Source organism: Carassius gibelio, chromosome B15 (genome assembly GCF_023724105.1).
Source record: "Carassius gibelio isolate Cgi1373 ecotype wild population from Czech Republic chromosome B15, carGib1.2-hapl.c, whole genome shotgun sequence".
Lineage (NCBI taxonomy): Eukaryota > Metazoa > Chordata > Actinopteri > Cypriniformes > Cyprinidae > Carassius > Carassius gibelio.
This window is the reverse complement of record NC_068410.1, coordinates 22,268,400-22,287,192: the sequence shown is the minus strand read 5'-3', so window position 1 is coordinate 22,287,192 and position 18,793 is coordinate 22,268,400. Positions and strand designations below refer to the sequence as shown.

At 38.9% G+C, this 18,793-nt stretch overlaps 1 protein-coding gene across 1 annotated transcript; it reads left to right on the top strand.

The window, feature by feature from the left end:
• The first annotated feature begins 526 nt into the window (after positions 1 to 526).
• pcsk7 (proprotein convertase subtilisin/kexin type 7) lies at positions 527 to 18,725 on the top strand. The gene is made up of 16 exons (XM_052575753.1): positions 527 to 705; positions 1,815 to 2,214; positions 2,989 to 3,123; positions 3,255 to 3,420; positions 4,573 to 4,663; positions 4,828 to 4,882; positions 5,142 to 5,280; positions 5,734 to 5,834; positions 7,190 to 7,357; positions 7,710 to 7,820; positions 7,896 to 7,998; positions 14,306 to 14,462; positions 14,925 to 15,019; positions 15,591 to 15,684; positions 15,917 to 16,034; positions 18,045 to 18,725. The coding sequence occupies exons 2-16, from the start codon at positions 1,852 to 1,854 to the stop codon at positions 18,270 to 18,272; spliced, it is 2,124 nt and encodes a 707-aa protein (XP_052431713.1). The 5' UTR covers positions 527 to 705; positions 1,815 to 1,851; the 3' UTR covers positions 18,273 to 18,725.
• The last annotated feature ends 68 nt before the right edge of the window (positions 18,726 to 18,793 follow it).

Genomic DNA, 18,793 nt, shown 5'->3' with positions numbered 1-18,793 from the left:
AAAGCTGTAGAAAATAAATAAAGCTTCATGCTGAGACAGACACTGATGAAGCACCGCTACATATGTCTGAATTTTAATTTGAGTTAGTTTAGTAGTTTACTCTCCAACTTAATTAAACTACTATAGCTCTATTGTTTCTAAAGATAAACTTGAGTTGATTCTCCTTATGATACAGATGCAATTGAAAGGACAGAAACAAACTAATGATGATGCACACGAACGAACAAACAACTAATTAACACTTTCCAGCTATTATAGTAATGATACCACATCTGTTTTAGGCGACGCGGTCACGTGATATGTGTTACTTTTCTCCGCGTACTCTAGTTGTGGTCCAATCACAGTGGAGTATACAGTAATAATGTTGGACTTGATAAATGATTGAATTTAATAATTTATAAGATTAATGTGAGAGATTTCTATTTAAATGTTTGATACGACTGAAATTAAACAATTCGACCATCATAAAAATAGAAGAAAAATTGATTCTAGTGACGCGTTGGCTCACACCGGATATGACGCAGAAGATGACGATCGCGGATGTTTATCGCGTCAGACTGAGTTCTCTTCTCGAGTGATGTCGCGGACCGAGTCCAGAGCGATCAATAATGTTTTTAAACAGTTAGGGAATAAAATAATAATGACTCTGAACAGCTCGGGAATAAAACAGACAAATGATGTGAAATACATCATCGTTGCCAGAAGGTGAGATGATTATTTATTTCTAACCTGCCAGTTTCACTTTCTTCAGTGCTGAGCTCAGGTGTATTTGATTCATAATTGTATTATGTTTCATTATTGTGTATTTAGTAGGTTATATTAATTAGTCAACACTTGGTTTAGTCATCTGTTGTATGTATTGTAACGTGTTTTAATAAACTGAGCGGCGTGTTTCGACCTCTTCCGGTTTGATAATAAACAGAATTCACTCACAGAGATTATTCTTTTCATTTCAGACACATGTGACAACTATATATATATATATATATATATATATATATATATATATATATATATATATATATATATATATATATATATATATATATATATTTGTCATATATATATAGATATTGATAGATAGATAGATATTTATATATATAGATATGTGTATGTGTATATATATATATATATATATATAGAGAGAGAGAGAGAGAGAGAGAGAGAGAGATAGATATGATATGATATGGAAATAAATCATATATTAATAAGTGCACTAATATTACATGTTCATTTTTTTGTGTTTTTGGTTTATTTAATGTTTATACACATTTGACAGTAAAGCTTGATTTGGGAAGCTTACAAAATATATTTTAACAGTAGCATGCAAAATCTTTATGTAGAAAGATATATATTGTATTATTATTAAATGTACCACTCTTCTTATATGAAACTGACCAAGACCTTCATTGATTTTGTGATTTAGTCCTAAAGTGAAGAAACGTTTTTTTATCAAAGCACTTTGTGGCATTTTTTAATTCATACACAACAAAGAGCGAATCTCTGACATAGTCTGATTTCTTGATGATTTGGTATTTCATAATGGTATTGTAATTGTTATTTTATAATTTCAACGTATAAAGGAAAAAGTCTAAATGAATGATGAGTGCTCCTCTGCTGCCATCTACAGGTTATAATGATGTTTTCATGTGTTTTTATTTTTATTTTACACAAGTGTTTGTTCACCGCAGTATAATTTGTTCATCCCATTGAAAATATAATTCAACTTGGGTCATTTAGGAGCTCTACAGTGCTGGAAAGAGTTATGTGAAATGCTTGTAAGTCTGTCTCAGTTAATGAATGTTTCCCTGCAGCTGATCTGATGTGGAGCGAGCGCTGTGCTGCTGTGTCATGATGTGTCTCCTTCATCTGCTGCTGGTCTGGGTCTCAGCGGTGCTCAGCCGCTCCTCGTCCTGCGGGCCGGGCCGGTCCTGGGCGGTGCGTCTGGACGCGGAGACGGCGGGGCGGTCTCTGGAGCGTCTGGCACACAGCGTGGCGGAGGAGCTGGGTCTGGAGAGCCACGGGCAGATCGGGCAGCTGGAGGGACACTACCTGCTCTGCCAGCGACCGGAGGACAGCACAGACGTGCACTCCACAGAGTCAGCTCTGGACCGAAACCCTAATGTGCTCTGGCACTCACAGGAACACATCCTCAGACGCTCCAAGAGGAGCCTGACCTTCAATGACCCCAGATACCCCAGGCAGTGGCACCTGGTGAGCGTCCTGTGGCATCAGCTAGAAAACAGATTTCCGTGATGTGGAAAATGTGGACAGAATCACAGACTGCGATAAAAATGTACATTTTCGATTAAGTAATTAAATAGGAGGACTGCATACGATCAATCATAGAGATGCAAAGGAGCACAACATTTCTAGAAACCTTCCAAAAGTAAAAAAAAATATTTGGAAAGTTTCCAGAAATGTACTGAACCCTGTGTGCACATCCAGAAGACCCGAAAAAACAAAAATATACAAATGATATTGATACACAATAAATAACGTCCACACACTGAACATTATAGCTTCAAAAACATTTAGTTTTCAAAAAAAAAAAAAAAAAAAAAAAATATATATATATATATATATATATATATATATATAAATTAATGAAAAAAGAGCAGTGTTTCAACCAGTGAGGTCTTCATCATGCACTATACTCTTGTTGATTGAGATTATAATGACACACACTTTATAATGATCATAATTAACACACACATCATATGACTGATGATTAGAAACATGAACACCAATCTAAAATCTATGCTTAAAAACAACAACAACAATAATTAAGAATTATTAAATTTTCATTTGTTTGATTTACATTTTAAAAGATTAAGAAATGTAAAAATGTCATAGTTTTATGCCTTCATTTGATTATCACTGTTTATGATAATAATAATAATAAAAAGTATGTAAATTTGGGAAAAAGTAAGTAAAAGTGCATGCCAGTTGGCTGGAAGCTGCTGTCTCACATCTGCACGTTTGCAGCACAACGATGAGAAGCGAGGGATGGATGTGAATGTGACGGGTGTGTGGGAGAGGAACATCACCGGTGCGGGGGTCACTGTGGTCGTGGTGGACGACGGCGTTCAGCACACACTGGCAGATCTTCAGCCCAACTATGTGAGTCCATCACCCCTGACTGCTTCAGCACACCCCATGAGCTTCTGCTCCTCCAGCTCCGAAATACAGTGAACATCAGTTCAGTCAGGGCTTTCTGCAGTAATGTTGATCACATGATCGGTGTTTCCTAGAGTCCTGAGGGTAGTTATGACCTGAACTCGAACGACCCTGACCCCATGCCTCACCCTGACGGTCACAGTGATAACCATCACGGCACGCGCTGCGCCGGAGAGATCGCCGCCGTCTCCAACAACAGCTTCTGCGCCGTCGGAGTCGCTTACAGAGCCAGGGTCGCAGGTCAGCTCGCACGCTTTAATACATGACATCTGGTTTCTGACGCATCATATACATCGGACAGAAGCTTTAACATGTTAAATCACTTCTTTTTAACCCCAGAAATTCCTAATAAACCATTATAAACAAACAAAAATCACTGAATAAATGAACAGCAGGCATTATGCTTGAATTATTAGAGAGGAAAGAATCATCTTTGAAGAGAAGTGCTTTGTAAAGGCAAAAATGTAATGTTCATATTATCATCAATTTACACTTGCATTGCAGAGGGATATAGCTAAAAGAATAATTTATATATTGGTGAATTCATCCCAATATTCAATGAAAATATATGCTCTGAAATGCATAAAACATAGTGCTGTCAAACGATTACTTGCATCCAAAATAAAAGTTTTTGTTTGCATAATATGTCTGTGTATATTTATTATGTATATATAAATACACACACATTCAGTATATATTTCGAAAATATTTACATGTTTATAATTATATACACATAACTTATATTATAAATAAAAATATTTAATATATAAACATCACCAATTTTTCTGTTTCTGTTTGTGTTTATATATATATATATACACCTAATACATACACACAGTACACACACATATATATTGTAAACACAAACTTTTATTTTGGATGCAGTTAATCGTTTGACAGCTCTAATAAACACCCACTGTATCCAAGTACATTCAAAATGTTAAATGCATTAATAAAATAACATCATATATGTAATGCATGTGTGTAGTGATGCATGCTTTTCAAAGAAGAAACATTTATGTGTATAACATTATTTTATTTAATAGTTTCTTTATAACAAGTAAATAAGTTCAAGTTTACTTGCATGTGACTTTCTAATTAGATGTTTTTTTCTTAAGAGTCATTATGTGAATTAATTGTTGGATTTGAGTTTTAGAAAATATTATTTTTAAGACACTCTTTTGCCAGCAGACATTAAATGGCTGTCTTAGCGCTCTCTCACATGCAAAGCACAAAACATTGTTGAAATTGTGAAAACAGATGAAAATGATTGCAGTATTCATTACAGTGTTTTACTTTAACATTGGTAGAATGTAACACTGGTAATATTGTCTCCACTGGGAATCATTTCTGTGTGTGCGTGTGTGTGTGTGTGTGTGTGTGTCCTGGTAGGCATCAGAGTTTTGGACGGACCCCTCACAGACAGCATGGAGGCTGTTGCTTTCAATAAGCATTACCAGGTTAATGACGTCTACAGCTGCAGGTGCTCACTGAACAATGTGTGATATCATAGACATGCTTACTACAGAGTATAAGTATATACTATATATAGTTTGTGTTAGATAATGCATGAACTGCTTGTTTATAATCCATTAAAGCATGTTTAGACTGGATTGAAGTGTATGACGTGTGTATGTTGTGCTGCAGCTGGGGTCCGGATGATGACGGACGTACAGTCGATGGACCGCATCCCTTAGGCAAGGTCTGGAGCGTCTCATTTACATTTCATTCATGCATTTAATTATGAGAGTCAAAAGACATGCATCCTTCAGCACAAGACTGGCCGTGACATGACCAATGTAATTAGTTCTCTGTACTTTCACCAAGACGATATGCCAGTAAGACTCACACAGGTGCATTTACAACATCATGTGTTTCTGCCATTACAGATGTTCAGTTTTTGCGGCCCCAGAGTTCATCAAGCAGTGGTTTTGCTCAAGCCTGTCTCTGTTTGTCTGCAGGCGGCTCTGCAGCACGGGGTCATCGCAGGCAGGAGAGGTTTCGGCAGCATCTTCGTCGTGGCCAGTGGTAATGGAGGACAGTATGAAGATAACTGCAACTACGACGGCTATGCTAACTCCATCTACACCGTCACCATCGGTAATGATACGGGAGTCAAATCCTAGTCAGGAGCATGTCTGATTCAGATTTATGTTTCTTTTCTCTAATATCTGTATGTCTGTATTTGTTTTATAGCATGAAAAGGGATAGATAATAAGATATTTGTGTGTTATGATTACATAAATTGATTCATCAGTTATTTGAACCAGCTGAAACAAACTGTCCGAAAGAACCAGTTTGCAGAAAAGAAAATGATCAGTTTCTTGCACAGACTGATTGTTTTGCTTCATAAAACTTCAGTATAATATCATGTGGCGCGTGTTTTAATTTTGCGTTCCTTGACGTCTTTACTGCTCTACTTTAGAAAAGTCGCCTACGTCTCTGAAGGACTGAGGATGAGTAAATGAACAGCAAGTGTTCGTTTCTGGGTGAACTGTCCCTTTAAGAGAGCGAAGGCTCTTTAAGACACTGAATGATGATGTGTAATTGCAGGAGCGGTCGATGAGAAGGGCAAAAGGCCGTTTTATGCAGAGGAGTGTGCGTCGATGCTGGCCGTCACGTTCAGCAGCGGGAGCAGACCGCTGCGCAGTATAGTGAGTATCAGGAGCCTCTCATTATCATCAGATCTCAGGATTATATCTACAGCCATGATTAGACAAGATTGGTGTTATTCTGCTGATATCTTAAACTGGGTTAGGGTTAGTCCTAGGGTTAGGATCCTACATTGTTTGTGTGCTGGTCAGTTCACACAGATAGAAATTCATCTTTTCCAGTGTGTTTAAATAGATGTTTACCTTTTTATGGGCATTTTTACCTTTATAAAGCCATTTTTTCTGAAAGTGCATTATCTTTTGAGTCAAATTCTTACATGTCATCAGTCAGTTGACACAATGAGACATTTGGGCTATTAAGCAAAATAAATCAGTTTTCAAAATTCATGTTTGCAATGCAGAGGAAACACAGAAGCTGGCATCTAGATGCATTTACACGCTGTTTAATGAAGGACACGAATGCATTTAACCTGCACTTACAAATGCATTAATAATGTTTTTATATATTGAACATAAAACGTTGAATATTTATATTAAAATGATTTGAATAATTAAAATAGACTTTAAACGTGAAATGAAAACCGCCAATAGGTGGCAGCAAGTCACTGTAAATAAGTGAGTCATTGTGAGTGAACCGAATCATTGAAAAGATTGATTCATTCAGGAACGAATCATTGTGATGTTGCTCAGAAACACAAACACCACATTGACTCTGTTCGGGATTATTTTTGTTGTCGAAATAGAGAGAAAACAGGCAATATGATGTCTAAAACGTAAGTCTCTTAACTTATTATTTAGTGAGATGTTATAAAAAATATTACATATTTGTAATCATGGTAATTTTTGTAGAAAAAAACTGAACTCCTTATATGACTTATATGAAACGATACAAATGCATACATTTCTTTTGTCCCTATATCTTGAGTTTATGATCATTGTAAATGCATTTTAATAGACTGAATCATGCAGTGAATCACGCACTAGTCTAGACTTCATGTGATGTCTGTGTGCACTCTGTAGGGGTGTTTTGAATGTTTTTTGCAATTACACTTGATAATGTCTAATCGCACATCGTTAAAAAAACATTACGTTATTATCGCAGACTAGTATTTCTATCATATACTCCTAGTTCAGACAGCTTTTGTTAAAGACTGTAACTAAACCAAGACGGTTCACTCAATCTGCAATATTGCAGAATAAGCCCCGCCTCCTTAATAAAAGATCCAATCAGCAACTGGTAAAGCCACTGCATTACTGCAGCTGCCATTAAATGCTCTGGTTTTTGATTGGATGTTAAGATCCAATGTAAAAGTGTTTGCGGATGAGCGTGAGTTTAGGGGTGGAGTTTAAGAGCAGTAAATGATTGATCTAGACGTGTTGTGATGTGTTTGTGTCAGGTGACGTCGGACTGGTCTCTGCAGAGCGGCACAGGCTGCACAGACGGACACACAGGGACATCAGCGGCTGCTCCTCTGGCTGCTGGGATGGTGGCGCTCATGCTGCAGGTGCGGCCCTGTCTGAGCTGGAGGGACGTCCAGCACATCATCTCCTACACCGCTACACAGGTTACACACCCCTCTCTCCTTTAATGGGATCAATTCACTTTAAATAAACTGTCCATATGGGATACTGCTGGATAAATCACAATGATATCACAATCGATATTAGTCGAGAGCTGCTATAGTCATGTGTGCATCTGTGAGTGAAGAGCAGTAAATCTCCCTCTAGAGGGCGCTCTCGTGCAGAGCTGTGAGTAAACAGAAGATTTACCTCTTATTATTGTTTCAGCAATAAACACACATCAATATATGATTTATCTGAGGTCTTATTATAATAAAGTATATAATAATGCAGGGCATAGTGTTGATGTTTTACTACTGCTACTGGTTTGACGTGGAGGTGTGTCTGTGTCTCCAGCATGATGATGACGCTCAGGCCGACTGGGGAATCAATGGAGCTGGTTTCCGCCACAGTCACAAGTACGGCTTCGGTTTGCTGAACGCCTGGAGGCTGGTTAATGCTGCTAAGGTAGATCTATCACAGCTTCCAGAGAAACACAGGCTTCATCAAGCATCTGAGAGTCTGTGTGTGTGTCTCTGGCAGGTCTGGGAGTCCGTCCCCTTCTTGGTGTCCTACCAGAGCCCGCTTTTAAAGGTCAACGAGGACATCCCAGAGTATGACAAAACCCTCACGCACACCTGGAATGGTAAGAGATTTATTTGGGGTATGATACTGAAATTTAATTATTGGCGACACTTTTTTTAAGAACCATTTTTCACTATTAACTAGTTGCTCATTAGCATGCATATTACTATCACGTTGGCGGTTTATTAGTACTTATAAACACATATTAATGTCTTATTCTGCATATTTTATATATCTTTTAATCCACCCAATACCTAAACTTAACAGCTACCTCATGACTATTACCAAGCAGCAAATTCCCCGTGGGGACCCGGGGTAGAATAGGTCCCTAGCACCCCCTTGCTGTTCGCAAAAGGCGACAAAGCCGTGAGTTGCGACTCGTGTCTGTGGAGGAAGAAGTCCTGGCATTTGAGGAATGTGATTAGCTGTGGCTTTTACAGGACCAACACAATGCTTTGGTTCCAACTTCATAGAGACGAGCGGTTGGAGGGACCCGATCCAATCAAGCGGCTAGTCATGACGTGCCCTTGGTAGATATTGGCAATTAAACCAACTATATGTTTTTCTTCCCTGAAGGCGGTGGCAAAGGGTTAATCAAGCAATTTGAACATTAGTTCTTTTTGCAAGAGTATATCATCCTTGTATTCCTGATGCATATCTGCTGGAGTTGAGCTTCGAGGCGGGTGGGAAGCAAAGATGATGGAACAAGATAAAAAAGAATATGGCTAACAAACAATCCTCAAAAAGGTGAATATTGGAACAAAATTCGGATGATGACATAAACACTGGATGTGAATTGATAAAAAAAAAAGATAATTGGCAGAGGTTTATCCTTTTAGATTCTCTTTCAACGGAGAAAGTACTTACAAAAGTATCCAAAAGGGAATCTCAGGAATTGCAGGAACTGTTAAAAGTTGAGATCAGGTCAGATTTTGGTCGAATGGTCAAAAAAAGCCCATGCTGATAATTTGTTGAGAGCAAATACTCTGGCTGGTGTTCCAATAAAAGCCACCTTCCATCCATATCATAACAGCAGTAGAGGAATAATTAGAACAAGATAACTTCAGGATATGTGAAAGTGAAATGTCTTAAAAGAGTGAACTATGCAGATGCTCGGAAAGAGGCTGAAAAGCTTCCTATTTTTCAGTTTGAGAAATCCTTTGCTGCAGTGGTTTTACCGACCAAGCAAGAGGCTGAGTGCCAAACTGATCTGACCTGGTTAACAAGAGAAAAACCACAATTAATCAGTAAAACCTCATCTTCAATCAAAAAGAAAACACAAAGCACCCAAACTTCTAGTCAAACACGAACTGAAACAATTGAAGACCAAAGTGTAATAGTGGAGATTCCCGTGACCTCAAAAGGAAAGAAGTCACAGCACAGCACAAGAGCTCAACAACAAAAGTTTAGCCAGGAGAATAGATTACAGAAAGCTGACTCCCTTAAGGATATAAACATGGCGGAACCCACAATTTCCCCATAGACAGTAAAAGAAATTAACACAGCGACCCCATTGGAACTCAATTGAGACAATTGAAGCCCATTTTTAGCGTTTTTAGCACTTCAGTTTCTGACGCGCAGACTCAAACGAAGCTTGACGACGTCAGCAACCTGTCTGACAGATGTAAATCTTCTAGTAGCTGTGCGTGCAAACTGCCATCGTTAATCTTGCAGAGACGGCGAGCTTGAGCGGGGAGTTCTTTGTCGTGAGTGAGCAGGAGTAAGTATTCTGATTAATTATTTTGTATAGTATTTTAAAATGTAACGCCAGTACGCCATATTAAGTTAATTGCCTGCGAGCTTCTCCACCTGTCTGTACGGTAATGCGACAGAGAGTCGAGTGGTTATGACGTAATCGTTAGCCTATTTTTACAAAAACTGTTTCTACGGGGCCATAATGTAACATAGAAGGTAATGGAGCCCTTTATACATTGTCATGTATCTTTAGAAATAAATAATGGACAAACGGAGTCTTTAAACGCCTCAGATGTAAAGTTATTCGCTGTCAAAGTGACGCTAAAATGAATGGGAGTCAATGGGTATGCTAACGCAAGTGAAGTTCTGCTACAAGATGTCGGCACACGACCGACTTCAACTTCCGGTCGACTTCGACTTTATTAACTCTAGCGGTTAATAAACAGAACTGCTTGCGTCTTGTGGAAGAACATTGTAGCCGGAACTACTTCTCTCTGTTCATGTCTATGAAGAATCACAAAGGTACTGGGTTACTCTGCCGCAGTACCCCCGAAGCAATCTAAAATAGTCCGAATATAAACACTTATTATAGGTGTACCCTAGTGATTCAGGACAAGCCAAAAACACGGTTTGGAAAATGGATTCATGGTTTACTTGCTTATTATATACATTTTTCTACATTTTGAACACAAACAAAGTTACGGACCGCAGCTCTGATTGGTTGTTTTTTACCGGGAGCGATGGAGTTACTGCAAATGGCAATAGGACACTGGGAGGAGCCAGAGGAGCTTGATTTTTACACAGATTATCTGTCTCATATTCTACTGTCAGGACATAATGACAGGTTTAACAAATATGTAAAAACTATATATTTACAAAAGTTACCTATTGCAGCTTTAAGTTTAAATGTTTTATATAATGTAAATCTTATGGATGATACTGAACCTTTTTGCCATGTAAATAGCCATGATGCTAACATGGCGTAAAAAACTTAATAAATAATAATAATAACCAAGCAGAAAATTATGAGTTTAATGGGGAAAACACTTAGTTAATAGTGCTACCAAACTACTATGATTTACTGTTTTCTGATCTAATATGTATTTCCGAGCAGACCATGAAAAGGGCTGTTCTCTCAGCGGTGGGCTCTGTTCATGTGCCTCACACAGCAGTTGCCTGCCCTTTTTAGGACATGTTTGTCTGTGTTTATGTGTTCAAGTGTACCGAGTAAGTGAAGTGTTGCTTCCCTTCTCCACTGAGCTCACCTCTTTCTCACGGTTCTCCGTCGTCTCTGTCTTCAGTCAGTCGGCCGAACTGGAGCATTTCTTGCTTCTTGACAGTTGTTCAGTCTTGTGAACCGAGTCTTCTCTGACAGAGTTTGGGCAGCAGCTGCTCGTTGAAGATATGTGTCTCTTAATAGCTATAAAGAAGCGAGGTTTGCAGGGAGCATCATCAGACAGACGGGACTCCTAAAGCAACATGCTGATCGAGCAGACCTGCAGTCTGTATTTATGTTTTATACTCATGCAATAAACTGATTCTCTTATGATTCGGTAATAACTAACAGCTTTTCTTAGTTTAATTCACTGTTAAAGTGACAAATTAGATGTTCACCAGCACTTTTTATGTAATGTAGGATCAAATCTACATTTACAGATTTAGAAACATTTAGAAAATACACACGTTTTTTTTGTCTTTACAATCTAAATGTATGGTTGAAATGGCAAAAGTTAAATTTAATGCATTTAATGAAAATGTTTTTCAAATATTCATCGTATTTCCAGACTCATACATACTGACGAATTAACAAAATCGAAATAAAATGGCTATAAAGTTTAACAACTTAAAATGTAACTTGTATCTACAAACAAATCCAGTGATATTGAGAAGGCTGTAATGAAACATCGATACATTTTCTAATAGATGTTAGACAGTGTAACATATTTAATTTCTGACCGTTGTGAAAATGAGGCTGTGAGGGACTGAAGTACGGCTGCATGATATCGGGAAAATATGACATTGCGATATTGAATTTTTGTGCGATATATATTGCGATATGAAATCTAATCTAATTTTTTCTCTCTCCCTCTGTCTCTCTCTCTCTCGCGCGCGCACTTTCTCTCGCATGCTCTCTCTCTCTCTCCCTCTGTCTCTCCCTCTGTCTCTCTCGCACGCGCGCTTTCTCTCGCGCTTTTTCTGGCATGCTCTCTCTCTCTCACGCTCTCTCTCTCCCTCTGTCTCTCTCTCTCTCGCACTCTCTCTTTCCCTCTCTCTCTCTCTCTCTCTCTCTCTCTCTCGCACTCTCTCTCTCTCTCTCTCTCTCTCTCTCTCTCTCTCTCTCTCTCTCTCTCTCATGCTCTCCGCGAATAATCACATTCGTCAAGGGCCGGGGAGCAGCTGGCCCGTACAGTTAATGAATAACGGATCAACTACGACAGCCTACATCGCACATCCTTCGTTGTGACTATCGTGGATTCGTACATCGCGACACATTGTGCAGCCCTAGACTGAAGTACAGTGCTTTATATGGATCATACTGTTTTTTTAACAACACATTGCTTATTCAGCCAAACATCTTTACAAAAAAAACCTTTCAGTAGACAAAACTGTTAAAAACAATCGATCTAGGACATTTATACAGTGAGTGCCATTATAAAGAAGGCAAGTCTGTCCCTCACAGCCTCGTTCGTTCGTGTTAAACACAATATGGCATCTAAACCGATCAACCGATATTGGGGGAAAATAGTTTCAATAGTGTAACAGAAATGAAATGTCCCCTCAGGAAGTATTCTTCATTACGGAGGTTAATATGCAACCACTTGCTTTGAAAAGCATTTATATCGTCGTGAACCAGAAGCTGTGATGGTGTCTTGTGACTTGATATCAGAGAGAAAGCTCTTGGTGAATGGGAGGAGTGCAGGACAGGCTGGGTTCTGTCTGTGGTGAACGGAGTGGACTGTTGTGATTGTGTCATCAGAGAAGTGATGTCCGCGCACAACTCCTTAAACTCATCGACTGACAGTGTTTGTATCTGACAGATAATGAACCTTTAGTATTTTTTTGTTGTTTATACCTTTATGTAATTGTTTACCCCGATGAACCGATCATTATATCCCTATATGGTTAGAGCGCTTGAGCTTGTATTTAGCAAACCTCTCTGAGGAAATGCCATGGAGTTTAGTCTAATGTTCAGGATTCCTCCGAGAATCTCTTCTCTTTCTGCAGTCCTTAAGTCACGCCGTTACTGCATGTGTTATTAGCAGCAGCAGCGCAACTCTTTCAGCTGGAACAGATCAAGCTCACATATTGACATTGTTGCTCTGTATAGAAATAAAAGTGATTTCTGAGTTACTAAAATGTTAATTACGGCCATGAAGTATAAAATGGTTATCAGGAAGGGGCCATTGAGAATTATTACAAACATGATCATTGAAATCAAAAGACAATTATTTTGGTGCAGAGCTTGTGTGCGTGTAACAGTTTAGGGACCAATTATCACTATTAACTAGCTGCTCATTAACATGCCTATTATTAACATTTTGGCTATTTATTAGTACTTCTAAAAAAGCACATATTGACCATATTCTACATCCGTAAACCTGCCCAATACCTAAACTTAACTTTAGTTTGAGACCCCAAAAGTCGTAGGTAAAGTTGTAGTTGTTAATAGTGAGAATTGGACCATAAGATAAAATAAGACCTTTTTTTAAATTTTTTATTTCTATTTTGGAAATGTTCTCTCTCCTGAACTATTAATAATATATATATAGTTTTGGGAGGCCGATACCTATATAAGGGATTGAAAAAAAGTCTGATATCGGTATATCGGCCGATATTCTTAATGTGTATATTCTGGATTCCATTTAAATGGTTAAATTAAAATGTAAAAATCAAAAAGCTAATTATGTGATTGTCTAATTATTTGAATTCATAAAAACCAACCATTTTAATAATAATAATAATGATAATTTTTTTTTATTACATGCTCCCCCTCAATGAGTTCTGTGTTGTGTTTTCTGGCATTAGAACATGAGGATCCATATTTAAAAAAAACAAAAATTGCAGTTTAATATTCACAGAAACTAGTTTATATCTCTATTTGATTGAAGTGTACTCACCTGTTTTTCATTTATCCATCAAAAAATGACTTTTTTTACAGTAATTCCTTTTTTATGATTGGATTCTGCGATTCAATCCATGTTTTCTGCATCGTGAAAATCATAGGGCCGTACTGATGTAGCAAACCAGGATGATAAACTCATTGTGAGAGTAAAAGATGGGGACATTATTTATTTACTTATAGCATTGCGTCTCAACAACCAGGTGACCACATAGCGTTAGATCGCCATTCAACAGACTCAAGCCACTTCCTTGTATTAAAGTAAAGAAGCGCAAATGAATTGCACTCTGTTTTATATTTGTCTGGCTTGGTGCAAGTTTCATGTTTGACTAAAACCTGATTATTTAAGCGGTTTAATGCTAGACTTTGCATATAGGTTAACTAGTATTCAGATCCAGTGCCATGCGTGAATGCATTGGATTTGTTTCTGCTCTTTGTTATTGCTTCATATCAATGGTGAAATGAAAATCAGTTCATACTCTGCCGTTGCATGTTTAAATTGAGTTTGCATTTATGAAAGAATATTAATGTTTGAATCTCTCTGTGTTTGTAGTCTCTGTGTCTGATCTGAGGCAGTCTGGCATGCAGACGCTGGAGCACGTGTCTGTCACAGTGACGATCACTCATCCGCGGCGTGGGAGCGTGGAGATCTGGCTCGTCTGTCCCAGTGGAATGAGCTCTCTGATCGGGGCCCGGAGACCGCTGGATGTGTGAGTGCCCACACACACACACACACACACACACACACACACACACACACACACTCTGATCGGGGCCCGGAGACCGCTGGATGTGTGAGTGTCCACACACACACACACACACACACACACACACACACACACACACACACACTCTGATCGGGGCCCGGAGACCGCTGGATGTGTGAGTGTCCACACACACACACACACACACACACACACACACACACACACACACTCTCTCTGATCGGGGCCCGGAGACCGCTGGATGTGTGAGTGTCCACACACACACACACACACACACACACACACACACACATACACACACACATACACACACACACACACTCTGATCGGGGCCCGGAGACCGCTGGATGTGTGAGTGTCCACACACTTCTGATTCACTCACACACACACACACACACACACACACCTGTCAGGCCGCCTGTAACACCCGGTGTGTTGTTTGAGCAGAGATACGACTGGATTCACAGACTGGACGTTTTCCACAGTGCGATGCTGGGGAGAAAGAGCCGAGGGACAGTACACCCTAAACATCACTGACCACAGTAAGACTATATCTAATACTATACCAATCTGTCAGGTAAACATTATAGTTTGAAGGAAGAAATATTCCTTTTGAAACCTCTAGCCTAATGGGCCGTTCACACAGAGTGCGTTTTTCCATTCCACTGCACTGCTTTCCCATTGGTTTTCTACATAAGTACATGCTAGATGGATGTGTTTGAGCATTGTGCTCATGTCTTGTCATTTGCAGAGTCTTGTGCATGATACAGCAGTCTCAAAACATGGCGCTCGAGTTAAAATAAGTTTAACTTTTAACAAAACACGTCTCGAGGCCTTGCATTTTTCCCCATTCTACTGCTCGCATCTTGGGTTTTCGAAGTAAAAACACTCTGACTGAATGCCACATAATACAGTTAGGCTAAAGTGATTAATGAATCATTAGAAAAGTGTGCATTTGTTATGATGCATGTCGATCTCTTGAGTAATTTGGAATGAGCAAAGGACAGACGCTATCTGAGGTTTAATGCGTCACCAGCTTTTAAAAGTAGCATAGATGCTGGTATGGCGATAAAAACAAAGCATCTAACGCATGATCTGTGTTTCTGTCTTCAGAAGAGTCGAGTCTGTCATCGGGCGTCCTGAAGCACTGGAGACTCACTCTGTACGGCTCGTCTCTGTCTCCTCAGCAGGTGAAAGAGAGATGGAGGTGAGCCGCAGACCACTGAAACTCATTGGATGATCTTATTTCAGATCCTAAATTCACCCCATACCTAAACTGTACAACTACCTTACTGACTATTAATAAGAAGTAAATTAGGAGTTTGAGCCAAAATTTGTAGTTAATAGTGAATGTGTTCCTATATGATGCTGCAGTCCCGCCACTGGGTCTTGTTTGCCTGTTTAGTTTTAATTTACTGCATGTTTGTTTGAGTTGTCAGGGTTGTTGAAGAGGCCATGGGTGGACAGTATCTGGACAGCAGTTTTGCTCTTCCCTGTCCTCCTGGTATAGACGTTCCTCCTGAAATCGTGAGCCCGTTCACCTCAAACAGCCTGAAGGTACATCTACTGTATGGCTTACACTAGGGATGCATCACTACAGTTAGTCCACGGTTCAATACGTGCCTTGGTTTTTAGCCACGGTGTTTAATTCGGTTCTGATGGCTTGGCACGTCAAGTGTTATTTTTTTGTTGCAACAAATCAACAACAAAAAAACTCCTGTAAACCTCTGTACATTGGAAAAAGCATGTCTTCTTAACATTTCCTATGAGAGAGGTATTAACTTTCCGATTTTTACCTGAACATGGAAGGATTGGCCATTATTGAACACATGTAACGTGTTTAATTCATACTAGACACCAGAGGGCGCCCTCGTATGCATCACAGAAGTAATAGAACTGATGATGTTCCAGGAAATCCCTAAAGGCATCGCTGTCATTGTAACTGAATATAAAGAAGATATAACTTCAAACATTTTGATTGATGAAATGTAAGGACAGTTTGGTTTATCAGTGTTCAAGCCATCTCAGGTATTTTCATAATGATTATGATCTAATCACATAGCCTTTATTACAGAACAGGATATATTGGTAACACTTTAGAACAAGGTTCCATTAGTTAATGTTAGTTAATGTATTAATTAACATGAACAAACAATGAATAATACATTTATTACTGTATTTATTCATCTTCGTTGAATCGAAAATAGTTATTCATTGTTAGTTCATGGTAATTCACAGTGCATTAACTAATGTTAACAAGCACAACTTTTGATTTAAATAATGCATTAGTAAATGTTGAAATTAACATGAACTAAGACTTATAAATGCTGTAGAAGGATTGTTCTTGATTAGTTAATGTTAACGAAAGTAGTTAACTAACATTAACTAATGGAACCTTATTCTAAAGTGTTACCGATATATTTTATGCCTCGTTCTGGAATAGGAAGCCACATCAGATCACAAAAGGAAGTCATTCCAAACACTCAACTAATGTAGTGGACTAAACAAGTTATGATCTTCTCTTTTGATGAACGACAGGTTAAGAGAGGCTTATTCATTGCATGTCATTACAAGAGAAGATGCTCGGCGTGTTGCTTTTTCAAATATAAGCGCAGGGGTGTTTCCTCATCTCAACACACACACACACACACACACACCAGTGCATGTCACACACACACACACACACACACACACACATACACACACACACCAGTGCATGTCTCACACACACACACACACACACACACACACACAAACCAGTGCATGTCACACACACACACACACACACACACACCAGTGCATGTCACACACACTACCAGTCAAAAGATTTTAAAGAAGGCCCTGCATTTATTTGATCTAGAACACAGCATAAAGTGTAACATTTAGAAATGTTTTGTTATTATTTAAAATAACTGTTTTCTGAATATATGTTAAAATGTAATTCTTCCTGTGAATCATCATCAGAAATTGTTCTACTATGCTGATTTACTGCTTAAAAAACATTTATTAGTATTATTATGTTGAAAACAGCGGAGCATAATTTTGATGAATAGAAAGTTCAGAAGAACAGCATTTTTCTGAAATAATAGAAATCTTTTATTTACATTAGAAATGTCTTTATCATCACTTTGGACCAATTTAAAGCAGCTTTGCTAATTAAGTCTTCATTTCTTTAACCCATGCATCGTCTGAAAGCTGAATAAATCATCTCTCCATTGATGTGTGGTTTGTTCGGAGGACAATATTGGTCTGAGATACAACTATTAGAAAATCTAAATCTGAGGGAGCAAAAAAATCTAAATATTGAGAAAATCATCTTTAAAGTTGTTCAGATTAAGTTCTTAGCAATGCATATTACTAATCAAAAATGAAGTTTTGAAATATTTACAGTAGGAAGTTTACAAACTATCTTCATGGAACATGATCTTTACTGAATATCCTAATGATTTTTGGTTTTGGTATGTATCTGTGGCTATTTGTACACGTACAGCTGTGCTGCTTCAGACTGGTGGGTGCTCATGCAGTGGTGTGTGGAGTGGATGGTGAAGGTGTTGTTGTGTTCTGCAGTGTCTGCTGCTGCTGGGCTGTTTCGCTCTCTTCTGGTCGCTCTATTACACGCTGGAGGTGGCCCTCACTCACTGGGACTGGCGCGGGTGCAGTCTGAGCGCTACAGGACGCCACAGAGGCTTCCAGGCCGTGTCCACGAGCCCAGAGGACAGTCAGGTGGTAGAGATCCAGCCCGAGACGGAGCACGAGTCTAAAGCCCCGCTCATCGCTGCAGATGACAACACGTAACACTCAGGGAAACCAGCTCTCTCTCTCTCTGTCTCCATTCCCTTCATTTACAGTTCAGGTTGCTCTTTTGATCATGTGAGCAAATGCTCTATTTTAAGTTGCCTTATTTAGTTTTCTTTGATTTGTTTTGATGAGAAGAAGAGAGCCTGATTGAGAGTGCAGTATTTGCATGTGTGACTGAGAGAATGTGTGGTGTGTGTCACTGATTGACTGAGCGAGCGAGTGTTTTCTTGATCGTGATGCACTGAATGTGTTAGTATTAGGTCTAAATACCTCCGACACTTGAATTTTGAAAGACAGAAAGAGATTGTTTAAACTGGAGGTCTGCTCACCTGCAGACGTTTTACTCGATCTAGTCTCTTTTTCTTTCTTTAATTTTCTATAAACCGAACTGTGGTATTCCTGTGAACAAGAACTCCGATGTGTTTTGAATAAAAACCAAAAGAGAAACCGTTTTGCCCTCTCTGTGATCTCTGCGTGGGTTACTGTGATGTGATGAAGCTGAAGTCTTTCTGGATGAC